The sequence below is a fragment of the Melanerpes formicivorus genome, unplaced genomic scaffold (genome assembly GCF_026170545.1).
Source record: "Melanerpes formicivorus ecotype bairdi unplaced genomic scaffold, bMelFor1.0.p_v2 SCAF_7, whole genome shotgun sequence".
NCBI classification, from domain to species: Eukaryota; Metazoa; Chordata; class Aves; order Piciformes; family Picidae; genus Melanerpes; species Melanerpes formicivorus.
This window is the reverse complement of record NW_027142359.1, coordinates 12,731,980-12,756,908: the sequence shown is the minus strand read 5'-3', so window position 1 is coordinate 12,756,908 and position 24,929 is coordinate 12,731,980. Positions and strand designations below refer to the sequence as shown.

General features: G+C 40.3%; 1 protein-coding gene across 1 annotated transcript in view; it reads right to left on the bottom strand.

Annotated features, from left to right (window-relative positions):
* ST6GALNAC5 (ST6 N-acetylgalactosaminide alpha-2,6-sialyltransferase 5) overlaps positions 1-22,458 on the bottom strand; it is a 78,760-nt gene extending 56,302 nt beyond the window's left edge. Inside the window, exons 1-2 of the mRNA XM_068141061.1 lie at positions 22,296-22,458; positions 21,423-21,650 (exon numbers count right to left, since the gene is read on the bottom strand). Of these exons, the coding sequence (XP_067997162.1) occupies positions 21,423-21,650; positions 22,296-22,361 (294 nt within the window). The 5' untranslated portion in view covers positions 22,362-22,458. The remainder of the gene's footprint in view (positions 1-21,422; positions 21,651-22,295) is intronic.
* Between the last annotated feature and the right edge of the window lie 2,471 nt (positions 22,459-24,929).

Below are 24,929 nucleotides of genomic sequence, written 5' to 3'. Positions count from 1 at the left end.
TGGCACAGCTGAGCTATTAAAAAAGCTGTAATAATCTTCCCAAATGCTTTATCAGTGAGAAAATACCAAATCTGGTGTCCCTTTCCTCCTATCTTCAAAGCTGGCAATTTCGATTACAGTGGATTAAATGGCAAAGGCAGCAAAGAACACCTGCTACTTTTGCAGTTAGATATGCTACACAGGGTAAAAAAAAATTAACACCATTGAATCACTCCACAAAAAGGCCATTAAAATTGCACACAAAATACAAACACCTGGTTGTGTAGTATAGCTCTCCAGGGACATCTCACCTGGATTCAGCACATAACAGGAGTTAAATGACTCTGTAGAGCAAACGTTTAAGATAAAAGTGAAAACATCTGCAGTGGGTTGACCCTGACCAAAACCACTCCATCACTCCCCTCCTCAGATGGAATAGAGGGAGAATGTAAGGAAAGGCTCAGAAGTGGAAAGAGAGAGAAGAGATCATTCACTAATTACCATCACAGGCAAAACAGACTCCACTTGGAGAAATCAGTTTAATTTATTACCAACCAAATCAGAGCAGGATAATGAGAAATAAAATAAAATCTTAGAACACCTTTCCCCCACCTCTTCCTTATTCCTGTGCTTAACTTGCCTCCTACCTGCAAGCACCAAAGTGGGAGGACTCCTCACACTCATTCTGGGCTCCAGCATGGGGTTCCTCCTACAGAGGAGAGTCCTCTGCAAACTTCTCCCACGTCCTTCCCATGGGCTAGAGTTCATCACAAACTGCTCCAGCATGGGTCTGTTCCAAAGAGTGCAGTCCTTCAGGAATAGAGTGCTCAAATCTAAGTCCCATGCAGGGTCACAGGTTCTGCCAGGAGTCTCCTCCAGCATGGGCTTCCCATGGGGTCACAGGGAAATGCACCTGGAGGACCTCTTCCCCCTCCATTTTCACTGACCTTAAGTGTTCACAGAGCTGTTTCTCTCACATATTCTTTCTCCAGCAGCAGTTTGTTGCACCTTTTTTTCCCCCCTCTTAAATATTTTAACACAGAGGTGCTACCACTATCACATTTTGGAACCAAGCTGGCTGTCAGACATAGGCAAAGCTTCTAGCAGCCTCTCACAAATACCACTTCTGCAGCCCTCCCCACTACCAAACCCTTGCCATATAAACCAAATACAACATCTGATTTCACTCTCTAGCCCTTTTCATAGTTGTAAGTCAGCCTCCTTAAACAAGCCTCCTGCCTTTCATCAAATACACACAGCAGACATGATGCAGGTTCAGCCATGTGTGGGTACAGGTACAAACTGAATTTTATTCTGGCTAGCCAGGCTGCATATCTGGATAACCTGTTAGGATCCTCCTGGTCAGCCACTGACCAAGAAATAGAAAATCCCCAAGCAAACAATGCAGGCTGCCTCCCAGTCTAAGCAGCAGCCTTATGGATGACTTTGACCCATACACTGCCTAGTTTATAGCAAAATTATCACTTTGAATTTCCTCTTTAAAAGGAGAGTCATAACACTGACCCATTGTGATGGGTTGAAAATTCCCCCCAACATTAAATTTGCCAGACCAGTTCAGTTGTAAGCAAATGAAAGCTGTATTTACAAGCAAAACTACAATGAAATGCAATGAATATATACAACATCTACAGTATTTACAATATGTAAGTACCTGTAAAGGTATTTACAATTAATGAACAGCACAAGGAACCCCCTGGTCTTTGACCAGGGGAAGCTAATAGCTTCTCCTTCCCTGTCCCCCCTTAGCTTCCTGTACATAAAAGGAACAAGAGAAAGGTGCAGAGACGTTTGTTAGACTTAGCCAAAACTATGCAGCCAAGGTCAAGCAGAAGGGAGTTAGTATCTCTCCCAGAGCGAAGAAGCCCGAGAAGAGAAATTGTTTACATTACTATCTTAAGTCCCTTATCTCTCTAATGGGATTGTTTAGAACTATCATTATTTTCCTTTTTATACCCAATAGTGATTTGTTTACATTTTTACTACTTCCTGTTCAAGATCTGTGAAAAGTTTTAAAGGCATAGCCTAAAACTGCCACACCCATTTTTTACCCTATGTGCTCAAAGCACTTTAGACAAGTGCTAGGTACATTTGAAAGCACCTGGCACTTCAGGGCCTGCTCTGCAAGAAGGCTTAAAGGAATAACATTAACATAAATAAACAACATATTCTGTAACTGTGTCCTGCTTGCACTGCCCTTGGAATTAGTCCATTGCCAGGAGCTATAGCAAGGTCTGCTTGTAGCATTCTACTTCTTGTGTGGTCTGAATAAACAATTTCTCACATACTGTCACACTATTTTCATTTCTGCATTAAGAAAGCAAATGAACTGTCAAACATCACTTGCTAAAGGCAAATTATAATTTGCCTTCTTTAAATGCTGCTTTCAATACAAAGCATTAGGTAAGCACCATTTCATGGGTAGTATGTCCTGTAGAAAACATCACTCGTAGAAGAACACATCTGCAGGGTGTGTTTAGAAAAATGCTGGAACAATTTGCTTAACACAGAAAAATGCACTTCTTGGTGTTCTTGAATTTGTTGTCAGATGAGGGTGCTGACAGCATTTGCTTTGTATCTTCACTGTTTCTCAACAGCCCCTGTAGGAATTGAGTGTTTACAAGCAGGAGGTAGGGCAAAGGTTAGGAAACATGGAGGTTTCACCACCTAAATACACTCATAATGTCTCCTACAAAGCTACCTTCCGGGAAAGACTGTAATATCTTAGGATCTAGAGCCTTAATTTTCTGGAGAGAGAGCACCCTCTCTGAAACCTCAGGCACATCCAGACACAGAGAGATTCAGCTTGAAATTCGGAGGTTTTCATATAAAAGAATTCAAACTAAGACTAGTTAGCCTGGTTCTATTTTATACTAAGACCATTTCACATTTTTAAAATACAATATAGGCCTGTTCAAGGGGGTAGACATTGTGAAGTGTCCAAAAATCACTTCACACCATTCTTTCCCTCAGCTTTTATTATAGGCTACAGCAAGTGATACAAGATTCAACTAGTTTACTGTAACAAAGGATAATACCAAAACATGAGAATAAATTTAGAGATCACATGGAGCTGCTCTAACACTCACCAGGGACCAAGAGTGATACAGTTCCAGAAATATTTTGATGTTTGTATTTCTCTTTCAGTCTCAACTGCAGGACTAAACCAGAAGCCAGTTGAAGTGTAGTAATATTCACAAATAGGATTTATATTCAAAACAGTAAATCTCTCAAGAAAGCATAAAAAAAGTTTGAGTCATTGCATTTTTACATTCATAAAGAGTTTCTGTGTCTTCATTTTCAAATTGCATGACACATCCTTCCATCTCATCAGACAAATGGGGCTTTTTTGCTTGCTTGTTTTCCTAGCCTATTTAATACATAAAAAAACCTCTTCTCTATTTCCTCATATTTAGAATAACATTTAAAAGGCATTCAGGAGTTTCATCAACATCTAAGCAGCAGCAAAAACTAACACTTCTATTTTATCGCTCTTAGCTCCCTGATTACGAAGTTCTATTAACTAAAAGACAGCACCAGTTCACAAAGATAATCAAGAAGAAAGGTCAGTGGTTTATGAAGGAAGTTCTGGCCTTTCAGAGCACCACTGGGACATGAGTTCAATGCTAGTTCAAGAATGAAAAGACAGATTCAACATCCCTCAATAGTATAATCCTGCCACCACTCATAACACTATACATACTTTCTCAGATCTGAGGATGACCACTGAAACATCAATCCTCAAATGGGGATTCCTTTCAAATGGTCTTGCACAGTCAATAAAAGAATAGGATCGAACAGAATTAACCAGGTTGGAAAATACCTTTGAGATCGAGTCCAACCTATGATCCAACACTATCTAATCAACTAAACCATGGCACCAAGCGCCCCATCCAGTCTCCTCCTAAACACCTCCAGTGATGGTGACTCCACCGCCTCCCTGGGCAGCCCATTCCAATGGCCAATCACTCCTTCCATGAAGAACTTCTTCCTAACATCCAGCCTAAATAAGCACTGCCAAAGTCTGTACTTCATTAATACCTAGGCCTGTTGATAGAAAACCAAGTGTTTTTAAATAACACAATCGTTTCCACAATCCCAATTCTACATTAACATTATGGCTCCAATTTCTTCTGTGGTATTCCGAGTTCTTGTGCTCCTTAAAAATGAGAGCCATATACAAAGACTTTGAGAGTCATTCAGTGTAGGAAGCATTTGGCACCTAACAATTATGAGCTCTAGACTGCAGCCTCCCACTCTTTCCTCTAATCTATATGAATCTGACAGCGAGGGCCTGGCCTTGCATGTTACTTGCCCCTTCTGTCTTCAAATTTTATTGATGTATAGATTTCAACAGTTCAAAGCAGACCGAGGAAACAGTCTATGCATCAGCATGAGAAGTGCCTTATTAGGTGATCAGCAGCTGATGCTTAGTATCCTGCAGGCCTGTGCCCACCATACTGGCAGCCTCTGCTAACAACAATTGACTGGGCAGCTGACCTGGGTATTAATCCTGCTTCCACCGATTTCAAGAGGAGAATTCCGTAGTGCTTTAGCAGAAGCAAGATTGGGTTCTTTGAACAAAAAAAAAACAAACTTAATTCACAGCATTTTTCTGACCTTGTGCACCTCTTCCCAGCTTCACAAATCAGCATGTGGGAATGGCCTTACTCAGCCGATGCTATGCTTTTGTTCTCCCAAGAAATACAAAGAGAGGGAGAGGTACCAGAATGTCTGTCAATATAAAATGGTTAGGAGATGCACAACAAGCGATGGGATTATAAATTTTAAAAAGCGTTCTTTGAGGCTTTCTTTCCTGACAGAGTCTCAGTAACACGTGACAGATTATTTGTCAGGGTTCACTATTTGTGAGTCACGTATTGAGCTTAAGCTACAGCGCTGTGGCAGGACTATGTGTATTTCAGTGTCTAATCAGAATAGGTGGGTTTGTACAGCTTCATTCTGGCAACTGTGCAGTGCAGCTTTTATTGCAGTTTTATTATCCATGATAACAGGATTCACCACTTGCAGTTCTCCAGCTTCCCTAATGTAAATGAGACAAACAGAATTGTCTTATCTTTATTTTCACCCTTCGCAAGGGAAGGGAAAAATCCTTATCCATATTAAGCAAAGAAAACTGAGGTCATTTAGACTTCAGGTACATAATGTTAAGTCTGAAAGACCTTTGTTTTTTTCAAAGATGATACTCCATAAATCCTGTATTTCTTTACCCAGATGCTCATATCTCACTACTGCCATACCGAAAATGACTGAAACTTTTTAAATCTGTATTCTTGTATTTATAATTTTTGTACTTTATACTCCTACCTTTGCTTTTAAAGATGATCTTTATGGGTATATGGCAAGATTTTTCCTACTCTTCCTGACTGTTCCTGTTTCACAGGACTGTGAACGATTCCACATTTCAAAACTATCAGTCTGGTATTTCACAACATTTATATTCAGATATATCTTAAATCAACTTATTTGTTGGTCTTCTCCTACAGTCTGGCAGGGATTTTCTTCTTTCTTTACACTAAGCTATTATGAGATTAATTGAATATGCAAAAAGAAATCTGAGATGTGCTATCATAATTCTTCTCTCCATCAAAGAAATTCCATGTATTTGATTTTCAGACAGCACATATTTTTAACAAAATGTCATATAATAGAGAGCAAGTGTGTAATACAATATAAGATACATACCAAATATTTTTAAGGCATAAGAAATTAATGAACTTTGCAAGCAGCTCGTGCCAGTATGATGAAGACACTCTTTTCCTTAAGGACCCAAGGGTGTATATTTAACACTCTTCAGTGCCTGTATTTGCATACCCTATTAAAGTTTAGCAGAACCAGAACAATGTGCGGACCGGCCGTGCACTTCAAATACCATGCTTAAAGAGTGAACTTGCCCTCGGTCACCTGAGTTGGTGCAAAATATATGTGGTTCAACATGTTCTGAAAATCAGGTCATTTATTTAAGTGCCTATGTAATAATGCAGAGCGAGATCTCAGTGTCTCAGAAAAAGTGGATGATGCTTTGACAGAATGTGAAAGCCAAAACCAGAAGTGTGGTCTTCAAAAGCCTTATTCAGCCACTATCTAAACCTGCACTTAAGGACTGCTCTTTCTCTGTGTCTGAGTATGATCTGACAAGGGCTAAAACTAGCAGCCTCACAGGACATTGCCACATATGATGAAGTTGAGGGAGTTACACAATTCACTAAAAATAGGTTAGAAAGCACTTTGAAAGCTACAAGTTTATGCTGTAATCAATTTATGTGCTTCCTTCTGGAGCTTTACACACCATTTCCATGGAAGATAGCCCACTCAAGACCATAAATTGCATTCTATTTTTTATCTGGACTAAACCATCCTCCACCATGATCCTCTCCAAGCAGAAGGGCTGGACTGTAAATGCACTGAAGTATTTTCTATTGGGCATCTGTACACAGCAGAATAGGTATCTCAAATTTACTTCATGTGCGTAACTCTCCAAACCCACCATATATAACCTCAGTGTTACACAAAAGGCCTCAAATTTAACTTCCAAGCCATGAATGAAAATCAGCTATTTCAAGCGATTTCTTGTGCACCTATCCTGAGGTTGCGTGCCCGCAGTTTTCAACATTTTAGCCCTTCCCAAACTCCTACCTTAAATTCCTTGCTGGACATTGAAGGTCAAAACTACACTTTGAACTTCTTTGTTTCACTATCCCCTTATGTCATAAGGAATTAACACTCCTGTACTTTAAATCAGGAGTCTCCATTGAATACTCCTATGGCACTGGGAGACCCTCAGAAGCAAGGTGATATGTAAGTTAAAGGTATTACTATTTAACGAGTTGAAGGAAAAAACCTCTTCTTTCAGAAAATGGGAAAGTTGTGTGGGTGTGAAATATAAAAACAGCCACTTGAAACTGTATTTGAATGAGAATGCGAAAGACAATCGTTACTTGTTGAAGGTTTCTTTGTTTAAAAAAAATATAGTCTGATTAGAAAAGTACCATTTAGGCATCTACCAAACTCAAAAGCTTTTTTGAAGTAGTGTATTTTACCGACTGCTCCAGTTTACAACCTGTATCACTTCACTGGACAACTATGTTACTGCTTTGAGTAAATATTTGCACAAATTGCACTAGCTGGCTATTATCAGATAATTATTTAAAACGCCTTCTTCACATGTTTCAGATGGGATAATATCAATTAAACAGTACAAAACATCCATAGAGAAAGGTAAATTTTGCTGCTTATAGCACAATACTGCAGTTCCTTGCTACCAGTTTTATCCATGGTTGGGGCAGAAGTATTAGCTTTAATCCCTCACAATGAATTGAACTTTGTCTCCCAGCTTCACCATTCCTTTCATAGCTTTATGTCATCTTGGCTTGTCTAAATATGATGTAACTATAGCACATTTTTTCTTTTGTGACTTAATGTTGTAATTTGAAAGGAAAATGAAAGAGTAATTACTGATGTAATAAAACATGAACATGCTGTAGACAACTCTACAGCATTTTAATTAGGAAATGTAGGTTCACAAAATTTCCCCTGTCCTCTTTTCAATGCGCTCTCACCCACTGCTCATCTTATTTTCAAGAATTTAGTATTTTGAACATTTTCTGTCAACTCTGTCTCTGTATTTCACAAGTATAAACACAAAGCTAATTTATGATGCTGCTAAATAAGAGCTTGAAATTAAATCTTCTTATGGAAATATGTATATCTAACACAGCTTCTCTTTTTATTGATTGCTGTGTGCAAATATATGAAGGCGTAAATATTAGGCAAGTTGATTTGTTTTAACATCTTTGCACTTAGACATAGCCTCAGTCTAAAGAAGGATCTAACCAGACTCTGACAGTTAAAGATTAACAGTCCTGCCGTACCAAAGGCTCAACAAAGGAGCTTAACTTAATCCTTAAGGCAGTGTAAGATGTCTTATGTGTATTACTGCATAGCAGCATAACTTTAATAAACACAGTGCAATGTAATTTTCAGTAGTTTTACTGATGTAAAGTATGGGATATGAAACAAAACAAAACAAAATTGACAGATCTATTTGTTTTCCAAGAGAAACAGAAAGGAACTAGAAATCTTACTGTTTTTTTAAAGATTACTTTTACGTTGAATCTCAAAGTCTTGGTGCTTTGTGTACATACTAGTATATAAAAGAGCAATTCCAATAAAATAAAGACAATGAGATGAAACTTCATCATTAATGATCAAGTGGAGAGGGGACTACAATTTCAGCTAAAATGGCTTACACAGGGCTCTGTTACAGGTGATCTCAGTCACAAGGTCTTCATGTGCTTCCTGTGAGCAATGCAGTCAATTCTTAAAAGTCTTGAGAACTTAAATTAAGTGTTGGTCTTTGGACTTACTATGACATGGTGGAGATCACCTCTTGTACCTTCAAGTGAAATTAATCTTCTTTTTTATTTGCTACAGACCATGAAATTTAACCATCATACCTGAAAGTTCAAATGTTAGGACATTAATTGTCATGTTAAAGTGATTTTTTTCACATTATGAGCTACAAATAGGACACATCATCTTCGTAACGTGGTGAAAAATATCCCTAGGAAGTGGCATAATTATAAAAAAATCATTTCTGAGAAATTTTAATAAAGCTGATGCCTCTTATCATCAATCAATTTATTCTGTATGTCTGAGAGCACTGATATAAGCATAATAGCTTTGTCTGTTTTTAGCATAAACTCTACTGCTAAGATAATGCAGTTTTTTCACTGTATTCCATACCAATATGAAACCTCAAAGACAGGTTTTCAGAACCTGTGAATTGTCTCAAACGTAGATGTGATCTTAAAATATGTGCTATCACAGGTTATATATATGCATGTACAAGATATGTTGCTCTTCCATCCTGACAGCACTGAGAGCTCTGGCAGAAAGACTGAGAGGCTGCCGCACCTTTTACTGAAGCCCAGGATGCTGAACATTCAGCATCATTCACCAGAGTAGAAGCATGATCCCTATCCTTAGAGGTGGGCAACAAGCTGCCAGAAGTTTCAAAACAGCACAGCTGAGAGTGAAAGGTGATTCTAAAGCCTCGTTTCACTTTCCAAGCTACAATATCCACAGGCATAATTAAAGATACCCTGAAAGCTGTGCTGTACTGCACAAATTGCTGCAGATCAAAAGGGATCACTGTGCTGGAAGAAATCAAGACACATTAATACCAAAAGATACCCTCCTGGCCCTGATATCCCTCTTCCACATCTACCAGCTGCACAAAGTACTTCATTTATGCCTTAAAACCATCAGGAATACACCAACACTACACTTGAGGAAGAATATTCAGCATATCTATAACTAGGTTCACTGCTTCTTTGCTCTGCTACTGAGACATAAAGGAGATAAAGCAAAAATAAAGATTTTAGCTCCAGCTCTGATTCTACTGAAAAAAAAAAAAAAGAAAAGAAGCAGCTTTTGGCTGTTCATAAAAAAGAAAAGATAAATGAAAATTAAATCTATTAATATGATAATCAGATATGGAAAGAGTAGCATTAAGGCTCAGCAGCCTACTGTTAATGAAGATATTACTAAATATCCTACCAGCAAAAATTCCTCCTTGACCAAAATTAAGACACAGCCAACTATATTTCCACAGAAATTCACATGGTAAGAATTTCAGAAAACATAAATGAAAACACATTATATTACAAATTAAATAACCTTACAAATTAAATAACTTGTGTATATGTCAATAGTCACGTTCCAAGCAAAACCCCTCTTAGCTTCATTCTCAAATGAGTTTCTAAAACAAAGCAATTAAAATGTTTTCTTTGATAACCATGTGCCCAGTGAAAACAGCAGATTTTGTCATAAATGGGGATTTAGAGGACTAAATCGTTCTCTGTGAACTTAATTTAGGGTCTCATTTCAAACTTTTAACATCTGATCCACAACATCATCTATTGTATTAGGTTTCTGTATGAAAGAGAAATGCTGAAAAATAGCCTGTTGTGGCTGTTGAGTATTAAATATGTGGCAATCCAATAATCAAAATTTAAGTAGCAAGTACTGTGAGGTACATAAGTAAGACTGAACACTGAGAACTGTACAACTGTACAGTAAACCTGTAGGTAGTAGATATATTCTCCAATCACATGAGGTAGGAAATACTTGGTGGTATGACAGAGGCCTGAAAATGCCTTTGGAGCAGGGTTAAGAAATCATTAGGGTAAGGACTAGGAGGTTTTTTTTGCAGGGAGATGCAGGCAAATATCGACCACGCTCCATATAACTAACCATGCGCTAACTCTGCCCATGCATTGAGATTGTAGGACACATAAGAGCTCTATGCTGTAAGCTACATAACCACGCTAGATATGAGGCTGAGCCTGAGCCCAAGATAATAAACCATGCTTCTCAGTCAAGCTTATTAGTTCTGGCTTAGCAACATGCTAACTGCAGCTACTCAGCTGCCAAAGCAGAGACAGTGCCTCTCCAACCAGCTCAAAAGGAAAGCAGAGCACAGTCTCACCTGCTGGCAAAATCCCATCTAGACATATGCTTAGACGCCATGTCAGCTGGCACTCAGCACAAGGGGGAAACCCTTACTGAAGTGCTGGTTATTAGGTACAGTTCCATTCATGTCCAAGGTAGTTCTCACGGATAATGTGAGTAATACTATAACAAACTCTCAGCCTCTGTAAGGCTCATGAATTACTATTAAAAAAAGAAAGAAAATTGGTGCAGTATCACACAGAGAAAACAAAAGTAGATGTACAAATAGAAATAGCTGTGATTTTGCCACAGTTTTTTAATTTGTAGGATATATTTTGATAGCCTATCAATAATCACCACTTTATGGAAAGCAAGCATTAAGAAAGAAATTGCATGAATAAAATGAATAAAACACAAAGTGTCTCATTATGTTTTGCTGTTAAAAGAGAAGAGTTCACCTACAGATGTTCAGGCACAGGCAGATGAGCTGAGAAAGGCCAGGCAATATTAACTCTGTATCACTCTGGCAGCTACAGTCAGACTGGCTGCATTTTGAGGTTTTATGTTCCTATTTTAGAGTCAACCAATATGCTGAGATGTGTAAAACTAACCCTTTTACTGTAGCATTAGGAATAAAATGCACAGCAACAAAATTTAGAAGCTTATTTCTCATTATTCTAATCTCCAAGGATGAAATTTAGCCAAGTGTCTGAAAAGCTGACCCAAAGACGCCACACCAAAAGTCAGAACAGAGCAGGAAATGGACAGCACTTGCTGTACAACAGCACACACTCCTGTGAGCCTCTGTGCTCTGCATAAAGACTGAGGATAAGGTAGGGCAAGTGCTGCTTCCTTCATGCACTTGGACAAAAAAAAAAAAAAATCTTTCTGATACGACCCACAGGCCAAGTCTTAGACATCATCGTGTTTTCTAAACATACCTTTGCTCCAGCAGTTTCTTTGAGTACAAGGTGTACATAGTTTGGATGGCTAAAGTTAACAGCTAAATGCATTTCCAGCCCCTAGCACTGCACTTGAGAACTACCCAGACACATTTTGGGCATGTCTGTACCACCATTCCCTAAGTACTCTGTGCAGCTTCAGCCTATGCTGACCCTGAGTGCCCCAGAAAGCACAGTGAAGAGCCAGCCCAGCTCCAGAAGAAATGTACCTGCCAAAGGTCAGGATTTACTTGCTCAGATACAGTGTGACTATTCCGCTTTCAAACTCAGGCTAACAAGCTTGTCTCAAACTACACTACGTAGACTTACTGACCCAGCCTCCCCTAGCTTTGGGATCTCCCTATAACACTTTATTAGCCCATAACCATGTGCTGCCTTTCTGTCAGTTGCCTCGATTATGTGCTTCCTCAGATGCTTATGTTTCATACAAGTCACAAGGGTGAATTTCATTGAAACAGAATAAAAACGTCTATCCACAGAGAATGCAGTGCAGGAAAGAAAGTTTTGAAAGTAATGAGACTCAATGTAACTCATGTCACTATCTACAAAACTCAGCCTGGTGTCTCAGACTGGGAGAAAAGGTTTTAACTTCATGCAGGCAAACCAGCGTGTACTTGGTGATGAATACAGTCTCCAGAAGCCTATTTCTCAGTGAGCCATTTCTTAAGCGTAACAAAAGGTCCTTTACCCTTCCTGTGCACAAAGCCTGATACAGATGTACATTTGCACAAACGTGCACTGCTGAATTTTTCTTTTCCTTAGAGGTAACTCCTGGGCTGATGCTCTGCTCAGTATTATTACAACTGTCTCTAATGACCTGCTACAGCTGAGGGAAAGTTATATTCTAATGTAATACTGTCCAACAGTAAAAAAAATAAATTAAAAATTGCAGAATATTTTGTTTCTGCAACAATAAACCAGGTTGGAAGAGACCTTGAAGATCATTGCGTTCAACCCGTGATCCAACACCATCTAATCAACTAAACCATGGCACCAAGCACTCCATCCAGTCTCCTCCTAAACACCCCCAATGATGGTGACTCCACCACTTCCCTGGGCAGCCCATTCCAAAAGGCAATCACTCTCTCTATGAAGAATTTCTTCCTAACATCCAGTCCAAACCTCCCCTGGGGCAGCTTGAGACTGTGTCCTCTTGTTCTGGTGCTGGTTGCCTGGGAGAAGAGACCAGCTCCCACCTGTCTATAACCTCCCTTCAGGTTCTATTCTATTCTATTAACATCATCCCAATACCTGAGGATGCTAATAACACACTAAAAATCAAACTGTAATGTTTGCTAAACAAAAATGCATATTCCAAATGTAGTGGCTGTTTATTGAGAAACTTTCTCCTCCTCTTTTCCAGTTTTCTTCTTAATGAGACATACAGTCTGTAATGGAAATTTGTCAACAGCTGCAATAAATTCTTAACAACAAAGTACACATTTATATATTTTTGTTCTGTGCTACTTGTGCAGATTATTAAATCTCAGGCATGAAAATCTGATCTATGCTGCCTGTATACCATATAAACCCACTGCAGTTCCCTCTTCTTGGGCAATGTACATTTTCGCACTAGTTCACTTTGCCATTGTGAAAAAATAGTAATCTGTTAAATTTATCAGTTTGACCTCTCCATGTTTTCTGTCTTATTCTGAAGTTTTCTTGCAAGTTTCTAATAAGAACACAATATTTATTATTGCACTTAATATACACATTGTGCTTCTCCTACATTGTATGTTTCTCTGAACACAGTTCAGACACTGTTCCCAGATTTTCCTGACATCAATTCAGATGTGGTATATTATCTACAGGAATGTATACATGTTTCTCAAAGCCCAACTATTGTCTTTCATGGAACACATCCAGGGAGCACCTCAGACCTCCACTTCTCCATTTGTCTGTTATAAACAGACTCTCTGAAGACAGAAGATTTCAGACTTCACTTGTCCTTACTTGCTATGTGACTCCTACTCGTAACTGTATTTTGATACTTTCAGAATAACAATGCAGAAAAATAATAACAATTTCTGAACTGAAAATATTTGCTTTTCTGGCTGAGAGCAAAAGTCAGTAATTAAGATGGTCTTAACACTAAGCTTTCACTATTGGAGTGAAAGATTGATGACTAATAGAGATTGCTTAGGGATGAGGCGAAACAATGAGGTGAAACACCACAATGATTCACCTCACCTTCAAAGTAGCCTTTGTGCTGTCACACCTGCTTATATCAGCACCAAATGACTGCTGATTTCATCATAATTGCCCTAATTAGAAGTTCAATTAATACACTGAGTTCTTCTATCAATGCCACCTCAGCATCAAGGATGTGCATATGGAGCATTACTGAGCAATACAGGTTAAACTAATAAGGGAAGGTCACCAGGAAAAAGAAACTACCTGCAGTCTATTGTTCTGAGGATATCACATAGTTAGGATGACACTCAATATCCACTTATGCCCCAGGACAGGCAGAAAGGGAGAACCTAAGAAACTCTATTGAGAGATATCCATCAGCTGTGAACAAAAATTACATTTCCTGTCATTGAAAATCTCATTTAGTTCAGACTCACTTCCACTAAGGATTAAAATCCTTCCAAAGAACACTTTGTCTTCACAGGAAGATGAAAATAGCCTAAAATTCTCAGAGTGAAAGACTGTGTGAAAAAAAGTACACGATATGGTAACCTTAAATGGTCATCAAATGTAATATTCTTCAGTATATACTAGAAATATAAATGTGGTCATTGAAATTACTGTTGAAAATGAAAAGACCAACCAAAAAAACCCAAAAAACTATTTGCATGAGAGACAGGCAAATCTCACTACCAGAAAAAGTGTCACATATTCCCTTGCCTGGAAGTATTTTGCATATCCACTGAATGAAGAATTTTGCATATTCACATGAGAAGATACAGAAGCAGAGAAGGGAAACAGCACCTACTTGTATTATATATATTATAATATAATGCACAGGAATTTAATAAAACAGAAAAAAACATTATTCACTTTTAATGATTCAGGATAAAGGCTATAATCGAGAAGCAATCAGAAAACAGAAGCACAAAATAAACAAAAACATCTTCTACATCTCCGTGCTTCTTCAATTTTTCTTCTACAAAGTAAAAAATAATAAAAAGACCTTTGTCTTAAGTCAGTTGTAAAAACAAGGTAACCTATTATGGCCAATTTCATGGTATCAGATACTGCTGTGAGATGTGGCTTTCTTAAAATGTGAGAAAATTAGAACACAATCCTGCATTAACTCTCTTGACCTCACCATCTACCTATTGTTTATGTTTGCACTAAAATCAATCACCAAGATTTTGTGATACTGTCTCAGAAATAAATGTTTTTGCTTCAGTTGCTATGAAAGAATAAAGCTACACCACAAATGTCACAAATCACATGGAAGAAGATCTGCACCTGGTATAAACTCTGATACTGTCTCTGTTTTCAGTGTAACAACAATCATTAACTTTCCTTTATCTTTTCGATAACCAAGAAATAATCAGAACACAGCTAGTTTGTGACTGATAGGTTTTTATGCATCATGTTACATGAATGAACATAGTAACACTACACACCAACAAGGATAAATGCAGAGTCCTTCATTTGGGAAGAAATAATATACTGCACTAGTACAGATTAGGAGGTGATCTGCTAGAGAGCAGCCTTGTGGAGAAAGACCTGGGAATCTTGGCGGACAAGTAATCCATGGGACAGCAATGTGCCCTTGTGGCCAAGAGACCAATGGGATCCTGGAGTGCATTAAGAAGAATGTGTCCAGCAGATCGAGGGAGGTTCTCCTCCCCCTCGAGTCTGCCCTGGTGAGGCCACACCTGGAATATTGTGTCCAGTTTTGGGCTCCCCAGTTCAAGAGGGACAGGGATCTACTCAAGAGAGTCCAACAGAGAGCCACCAGGATGATTGAGGGACTGGAGCATGTGTCCTATGGGGAGCGGCTGAGAGACCTGGGGCTGTTTAGTCTGGAGAAGACTGAGAGGGGATTTAATAAATGTTTATAAATAACTGAGGGCTCGGTGTCAAGAGGGAGAGGACAGGCTCTGCTCAGTTGCACTCTGGGATAGGACAAGGGGTAATGGATAAAAACTACAGCACTAGAGGTTCCACCTCAACATGAGGAGGAACTTCATCACTGTGAGGGTCACACAGCACTGGAACAGGCTCCCCAGAGAGGTTGTGGAGTCTCCTCCTCTGGAGACTTTCAGGACCCATCTGGATGAATTCCTGTGCAACCTGTGCTAGATTCTATGGTCCTGCTCTGGCAGTGGGGTTGGACTCAATGATCTTTGGAGGTCCCCTCTAACCCCTAACATCCTGTGTGATCTTGTGATTAAATGGATACCAAACATATTTTAATTTTCAGGGATATCCAAGTATTTAATAACACCTGTACTCTTTTTAGACAAATCTTTTAAGCAACAGGTCCTGAACTCTGTCTGGAGTCACTACATCCACTAGTTAGGTTTCATCTTTACCGGCACTTATCTTATAAAGAATTAGGCTATGGTGGTAACTGCAAAATAATTCTTGTTTTGATTATCCTGATAGCCGATATTTGCGTTCTTTCTCAAACAGACACTGGATTCAGAATCCTACAACAATTTGTCCAACTACAGAATATGGCCTTTTTCAGAAAACAAATGCAAAAACTTTACAGATAACTGACACCTTTAATGTAAACATTTGAAAACATTTCAAGATGTTCTGAGTAGAAACAGTGCCAGGCTAGGGCTGCTAGTTCTTTGCACAGGTGCCAAGCAACCTGGGAAACAGGAAAATATACCTATCATTGATGTGTGCTCTGTATTGCACACCAGGTATTGTCATTTAGTGTACACAAAAGCTGCTAAAGATTTTAGACAAGGGTCACCAAAATGAACAAATCCAACATTATGATTTGTTAGCCTGAAAAAGCACACTACTGCTGTAGCTGAAAAGCAAGAAAACATAACGCATAAGGCAGTCATTATTTAAATGTTGGGTAAATCTGGTAGAACTATTGTCTCTGCTCTGTGTGTTGGATATTCAGTTATATTCTCTGACACAGTCTTTTCTTTTTAAACTCTGTCAGCTTTATGAGGGCTTTAATGAACCTACAACATAAAAGATAACTACAGTACCTCAAAATTTAAAAAGTGGCAAGAAACCAACAAAACACTTAGACCTCTGAGATCTCCCACAGCTGGAAGTGTCCCCAACAAAGTTATTCCAGAATAAAGTCTCCCCCTTGTGGATCTCTCAAATACAAAAGCTCCATCAAATGCTTAATCACATAATAGAGTTGCTGCTTCTTCCTTTACAGGTGAGAATTTTGAAACCTCCACTGAAACCATGGGACAAGGCTTACTTCAACTCAGTGGGCTTGATCCCACCTCAGGCAAGAGAAGCAACTTGGTTGTAAGATACCTTATGATACTGTGACAAATTAATTTGAAAGACACTAAAATCCTCCAAATTGATTTCTTTCCATCTCACATAAGTTAGTTATGAAAGCTGGTTTAGTACTCCCCTCTCCCCAAACATCTGATCTGTCAATGGTTTAACTATTTAGATAGAAGTTCAAATACCAAACTCTTTCTGTTTACTATTTATTACCCTCTACTGAACTTCACCAAGTTTACTATCCCAGAAAAAATTAATTTTGTCCTAGAACAACTTACTGTATCTCAAAGATTAAGGAGCTATAGCACTATTTGCAGAATGACTCTTCCTCAAACACTTCATTAACTACACTGTTCTCAGATATGCATTAATTTAAAAGGCTCACAAAGATTTCTCTGCATATAATTTACATTATCATAAATAAGGAGATCATTGTGATCACTTGAATTATCATGTTGATCTCAAGGCATTTCAACATGGTTCTAATAAATCATGCATTCTGCCTACAAAATTGCTTTTTGGTATTTTTTTTTAATTTTCTAAGAAACAAAATCCTTGATGGCTTGAAATATTATTCAATTACATACATGACAAACTCATATTTTGTTTGTAATACCAATTGTTGAGTCAATACTGGGTAAAAAAAGCTTCTTAACTATCCAGAGACATGTTCTCACATCCATTTCAGAATAGTAATATAATGGTTAAATATTTATTTCTTGCAAGTTCTGGAATACTATTAGATTTTCTACTTTCATTAAAAGTCTCTTATTTGTATGCAGTAATTGCTTTAAAAATATTAGCATTGTAATTTCTTGCTGGCACTATGATAAATCAACAGAAAGTCTTATCCCCATGCCTCCCCGTGGAAGAGAATAATTCTGCTTCCCTTGATGCCAGTGTGAAAACCTCTTTAATTTCAGGATTACATTCAAAGAATTCATGAAAGATGTTAGTCACCCGCCTGAGACTCCTGTCCTTTCCAATGGCAGAACAGATGCAATAGATAAGCAGTGCTACACTCTGCCAATATGCCTCTGATATGCCCCTGTAGGAAGCAACAGCTCCTTGAAGCAGAAAGGTAGCTGATACTTCATTTCAGTCCCTGACCTCTCAATAGCAACTATCAGCAAACCATGTTTGTGTCCCAAATGTTTTTAGGATATAAACATCTCACTATTGGGAATAAAACCCAGTATCATGAATTAATTTCAAACAATGACTGTCAACTGCTGTTGCTCTGGGATATGCAGAGGTGAAACACCAAGAACCACTCTCTAAATCCACTCTATTTGTGACTTTTCTGGTTTAAAGTCTTCCATTCAACAAAACCACTAAACCAACAAAACCACTACTGCTAAACTGCACAAGGTTACTAAAGCTAAGAACATCAGTTTTGAGCTCTGCTGCTTGATTCTGGGAAAAATGGGCTTGCAGCAACCATGAAGGCAAAGCACTAAGAACAAAACACTACAAATCTGACCAAGTGACAAGAGATTCCTGCAAAAATTGTCTTCAAACCAGTAAAAAGAATATTGTGTATTTTAGCTGTATTTTCAGAGACTGCCTACTTATCTTGACAGAATGGGTGAGGAACTACTATTCTTACTAAAAGTAAAACAAAAAGGAGGAAAGTAATTGGTAATTACAATATTGCAAGCTACATTTCAAAATCATTGGTACTTTACTAAGTACCTTGATTTTCTGGCAAGCAGTCTTCACGCATGATCATCCAGCACTACTGAAGGAGTTTCACTGCTAGTACTGACAGACATTTGCAATACAAGGTATTTCAGTGTGGACAAGTATTCTATTTTATCCCTGAAGAAAAATGTCTATGCTACTATGTAACATGTAACCATAGAACAGCTCCTGTAATGTGTCAGTACTTACATTGTAATTATAGATTAATAATTCCAACACTTTATATAGCATCCACAAATATCTCCACACTTACTCTCATTAAAAGCACCAAAATGGGTACCACACCATGAACATGGAAGTAGATTTTCCTTTTAAAGAAAGCCATGGGATACAGAAACAAAGTCTTTGTAAAGGTAATAACATGTTTCAGCTCCTAGTTCTAAATGATCTAGACATTCAGTCTACTGATGACTGCCAATTCATGAATGGACACACACCAAGGATGAACTCTGCGTAACAGTCACGCTGCTTTAGGTCAGTCATCCTGACAGATGGTCCCAAGATTCTATATGGGAAATTAAGGAAGTTGGATTGTGAAAAAACTACTACCCATTGTCATTTCACACTGTCACCTCTGTGCCATCAAAATAACATGTAGCATTGCTGAAGTCATTCGTCCCTTACCTTTCCAAGACTGTTGTCCTCATACAATAGCTACTTTTCATCTCCTTATAGACCTTCCTGTCTCTTCAAATACCACGTCATTCTCAAACACCATGTCATTCTCACAGGTAAAGAATTTTATCTTGCTCTCTTCTTGAAAGTCTTCTAATATTCCTTAAATCTTCCTGGTTGTTCCATTTTCCTCTCGCTTTGGGCTGGATCTTTATGCTGCTTGCTATACAACCTCTCTTCTTTGCAGTCTCCAGTATCCCACACCCAAAGAACATATTCTCCGAAAATCTTTCACAATTTCTCTGTTCTTGCAATCTCTCTCTCTCTATTCTCATCATCAATGCTGAATCCTTCTTCTTCCAAAACATCAATGCTTGGGATCCTCTGCATCCTCCCCCCCTTTTTTGTTTGTTTGTTCTGCAGGAAACTGATATATTCTGGGATTGTAAATCCGTAGGTCTGCTAAATTACTAAAATAAATACACTACTAAGAGTCAAAGCCCTTCTCTACCCCATCATCTCCTTATGGGTAATACTGTCCTCACTGCTCTGTATACCACACTTGCACAGCTCTCTGCATGATCTCATGTGCATTACAGTAAAACAAAGCAAGCTGGGAACATGGCAGGGGCTGCACACTCTTTTTTTGACCCACAGAAGGTATGTGAAAAAGTTATTAAACCTTCAAGAGATTATTATTATGAGGTATGAGCTATGTGATATGAAATTCAGAAATGGACCGTCTGTGGGGTTTGGACCATATTACAATACATTAAAAACCCCAGAGCATCAGCTTTCTCCAAAACACACGGCAACATAAAATAGAAATTTAAAGTATGTTCTACTAATGACAAGTGTTTAGGAGTCAGGAGAAACCAATGTAAAGTGTTACCAGTGTCAGAGGGCTACTCACACATACACCCAAAACACCCAAGAGATGTCTTTTCAGTTATTACTGCTGACAAAATTGTATGCACATACATCTACACTTCATCACTACAGTCATGTTCAAGAACAAAAGAATTACAAGAGAATACCTCACACAATGGGAAGCCCCAGGGCCAAAATAACTTTTTCTATATAGACATTATGTTTAAGAATTAAAAAAAAAAAAAAGTAAAAAAAAGTAAGAAACCAAATAAAGCCCACAAGGGGCCATCAGGAGCTATTTCTCTTTGTTAAGAGCCCTACAGATAACTCTTGCATAGAAAGTGAAGCCAGAAGGCGCAATAAAAATCTCTGTGTATCAAGGTCACTTTTCTCCACACAGTACCTCTAAACGGAGTCCAGTAACTTGTTTGACAACATATCTTTCAAAAGGATGTCAGTCTGGATGTGAAAATATGACAAAATTAAGAATCCACTCTTCCCTTGTTCATTTTTTATAGTAAATTTTTACTGCAAGAATTGTGTGTACTAAACATTATCTTTGGTTTTGGCAGAGGTCCTTGGAGTTTCCAGGTAAATGCAACAAACTGAACACTGCACAAGAAGAAGAGGAATCTGCCTTCTGAGAAAATTACTGAAGCAGAGTATCTCTTCAGCATGGATGTGCCACCTTGCTCACTTTATGTCATTACATCTGCCCTGTGAGACACCAAAACTTAATCTGCCTATCCCTGGTAAACAGGTACTATAGTCTGACAATGCACCGATGCAAGGGGAGGGACATAATTTTGTTCACCATTAAAGATGTGCCCCAAATTTCCAGAGTAGATACTATGGTTGACAAGTTCTGCTTCCCAGGAGAAGAAAGTAAAAAGGTCATCTGTGCAGGAGATACATTTCTTTTCAGTTTCCCAACAGGAAAAGAGCTAAGAATAAACACTTAGCTATTAACTTTCCATTCCAGTAACTAAACTTAATTCTTTAACCCTTCCAGATATTGTTATAAACATACATTTCCAGTGTACCTCCATCCCCTGAAACAAAATGCTTCACCTTATATAGTCTACTGAGTAGTAAGGGAGTAAATAACACTTCACGAACGCGGGACACTCCTCAGGCAGGGCACCGGGTCCTGACCCCATTAACCCACGCACTCGGGGCCATCAGCGACTGCATCCCAAGCCTGCAAAAGACAGCCCAGGCAACGAGGCAGCCAGGACACGGCGATCTCGCCGAGGGGGACCGGTCAGATCGCGGGCAGGGAGAGCGGTGCAAGTACCTGTTCGGCTGTCCCTTGAGAGGACGGGGCAGCGCGGTGACCCCGGCTGGCCCGAGGCCCGGCTGAGACGAGCGGCCCCGCGGCCCGAGGCTCACCTTGTGCTCCAGGACGCTGATGTAGCCCTCCAGGAGACCAGCCCCAACGGGGATCGCCGGCTGGTCCTGGCCGCGTCCCGGCGGGCGGCTGGGCACCGCCGCCACCCGCTGCTGTTGCTGCCGCCGCCGCGGCTCCGGGTGGCCCCCGCTGCCGCCGATGCCGCCGTACATGAGCAACAAGCTGGTGCACATGGTGGTGAGAGCCAGGCAAACGGCCAGCCCGTGGCGCTGCGGGGGGCAGAGAGAGGCGGCTCAGCGCCCGGGGCAGCGGGCTCCCCCCGCCGCGGGGCCCAGTGGGGCGCACCGCTCCCCGCCGCCGCACTCGTGACGCCCGCGAGTTTCACGCCACCAGAGACACGGCAAAAGTGCGAGAAGTGGGGAACTCCCTCCTTCCTCCTCCGGCCCCCTTACCAGCTCGCTACTCTGCCTTCCTGCCTCCCTCTTCCCCAGACCTGCTTGCTTGCCCCTTCTCCCCTCTGTGTGCCCCGCTCCCCCGCTCCTCTCAGTTCCCAGCAGCCGTATTCCCTCCCGGGAACCTCATACGTGCATTTCAAGGAGTGTTGAGGATTGTAGCGCTCCCCCCTCGCGCAGCTACCTTCACCCTCGTCCTTTAAGCAGATCGGTTTTCTATACGCTCCTGAAAACGCACACAGACACACGAAACCCCCAAACCACGAGCAACATGAATAAAAGAAAGCAGGCGGAAAGTTCTTCGCTGCTGCCGCCGGGGCTTTGCTCGGCTTCGCGCGATCCCGAATCACCGCGGGGCTGCAGCCCGGAAAACGCTGGAGAGTGTGCAGGGTGCCCGGGGTAGCCCCACTCCTCTCTTCCCCGCCGCCGCGCCGGGATGAGCAGTGCCAACAATGCGCTTACCATCAGGGTCTTCATTTTGTGCGCCTCTCGGCCGCCAGTCCTCCCGTTCTCCACTAGGCTCGGCATGGCGGGGAAGCCGCAGACATGGCTCGGCCAGAGAAGCGCCGCCGTGGCGGGGATTAGGGGAGAATTACACCCAGCCGGACCCTCGGAAGCTGCCAGAGCCGGGTCCTCGGCTGCCCCGCCTGCCTCCGCCTCCGCCCCCGCCTCCTCCCGCCGGCGCAGCGGCGGCTTCAGGGCAGGTGGAAGTTAACTTCTGCCTCTCGCTCTGCCGCGCTGCTCCGCCGGCGCGGCGCAGGCGGGGAGTAGCGAACGGCGGGGATCAGCGCGGCGTTCATCGCGGTCCCGGCGGACAGCGGGCGGTACCTCCCCCCCGGCCAGCGGTGGGCGCCGGGCGAACGGTCAGGGGCTCCCTACCTCCCTCCTCCCAGGCTTCTGTCCTGCCTACAGCAGCGGGGCACAACCCTCACATTGCGTTATTTGTATTTTTCCCTGGCAGAAAACTCATCATTCTCCCGCCGCTAGCTGGGCTTCCTGAACCTGGCAGCTAGCGTTCAGACAATACTTCACGTTGGTAAAAAAGTCGACGCCCTCAACTCCTTGTGCGGCGCTAACACCCTCCCAGGCAATCTTTCCCAAGCCCTAAAAACTGCTTTCAGAACCTTTTGATGTAACCTTTCTTCGTTTTTTTAACGTAAATCTCACAGGCTTTTTGGTTTCTGAGGAGGGACACTTCGCCACTCCTAAGCACCCTTCTGAAGATTTTATCATTATTTCTTTCTTTGTGTTAAGGTTGTACAGTTCAGTTATGAGAACTTCAGCATCGGACGTCAAATAACATAGATTTCTTGCTCTGGGAATTCCACGTTTATAAATGTGCCCCTTTAACACCAGCCCTTTTAAGGATGATTTCTTACAAAGTTATTAAACTGACAGCATAGCATTTTTTTATTATTATCTGCTAATCATGAAGATATTTCTCTTGAAACTACTAATGGAAATAATAGTTCTAGTATATAGTTCACATCTAACCTATAGCTATATAATATTAAAGATTACATTAAAGAGAAAACTATCTGCAGACCAACTCAACCGTGGTCACAGTAGCAGCTTTCTCAAGGCTGGAACTGTCATTGAAATCTATTTTTTGTCTTTACTAATTGATCAGAGGACTAACAGTGACACAAGTGCCATCTCTAGCCCTGGCACAGCATGCAGCATTTAGTGCCTTTTAAGAAAGCAGAAACAAGGATGTATGGTACATCAGCGGACAGCGCAGCAAACTGTCTTTATCATTTTTGAGAAGAATGCCATATTGCACGGCACTGGCCATTTATTCAGTTTGTGGGTTTAGTTTCAATAGTAGCAGTTGTTAAGACAAACGAAGCAATATAAGAAGAATCTTATCAGGTCTTGGTAATTCTTTATTACGTGGTTGCACTTGACACTCAAATTAGTGAAACAAAGGGCCAACTTGATGAATCATTGAAAGCAAATTATCTGTGGCTCTCCAAGGCTTGCTGCAAGAGACTACAAAAGGCAGCTCATGCATTTTACAGTGCTATTTCTCAACTATCAGCAAGCAGGTTGCTGGTGACTGACCTTTCTAAGCCTTACTAATATATTTTGCCATGCCAAACTGAAGCATCATCTTTATGATTTAGGCTTGTGGCTCTGTGTTAGACATCTGTTACAGACCAAATTCATTAAACTTATGGGTTTTGGTAGAATAGGCTGATTTAAAAATCTACTGATAAAGGAGACAAACTAAATTTTCTAATTTAATGCTTGGCTTGAATAATTTCCAGCTTTCTGCTCGTCAAATACTTAATTAGATTGCCATGATGGTCATAGATGGTATTCTTGGCAGTCAAATGCTCACTGAAATAAATGCAGTAGTGTAACATAAATCCTACAGAGGTTTTTACGTGTAAGCATGGGAACTTTAGAAATCATCTGGAAAACAGCCCAGCTATTCAATTTAATTTTAAATTCCTATGAATTAATAGTTGTAGCTATCTGGATATTTGTTTTTTAACACTACTGAAATCTGCATACATGTAGATAGGCATCTGTATACCCAACTTGCAAAGAGGATAAGAGCATAGGCTGAACTCTAAGCATTTAATCAACTTGGAAACAAGTCAACACAGAGAATATCTTAAAGTCCATCTGATTTCCTGCTTCAACCAATTTATTTTCAATATGCAAGAGATACCAAACTGTCAGTGCATTTCTGTTTCTCCTTAGAGCTAGGGGCAAAGACAGATTAAAACATCAACAGCTGCATTCCCTAGCCCGGGAGAAAAAGTGGCAGAGCCTAGTTAGGTTTTGCAATAAAGTCTGACTGAGGAGAACTTTCCATCTGCATGGAAGGGACTAAGTTGTTCTCTCTTCCCCTCTTGTACCCTTCTCACTTTCACCTTTCTGATAGCTACAGGCTGACAAAACAGTGACATGAAATAAAAATCTGCTTGTGGCAGCTTTAGGAGGACCTAAGATGAAGATGACAAAATTAAAATCCTTGCAGAGTAAGAAAGTAATGTAAGAAGTAGTGATGCAAAGAGATACAAACTTCTCCAAACTGATAATGGACATGGAACAGCAGAGCTCTTTTACTGATTCTTGAGTACA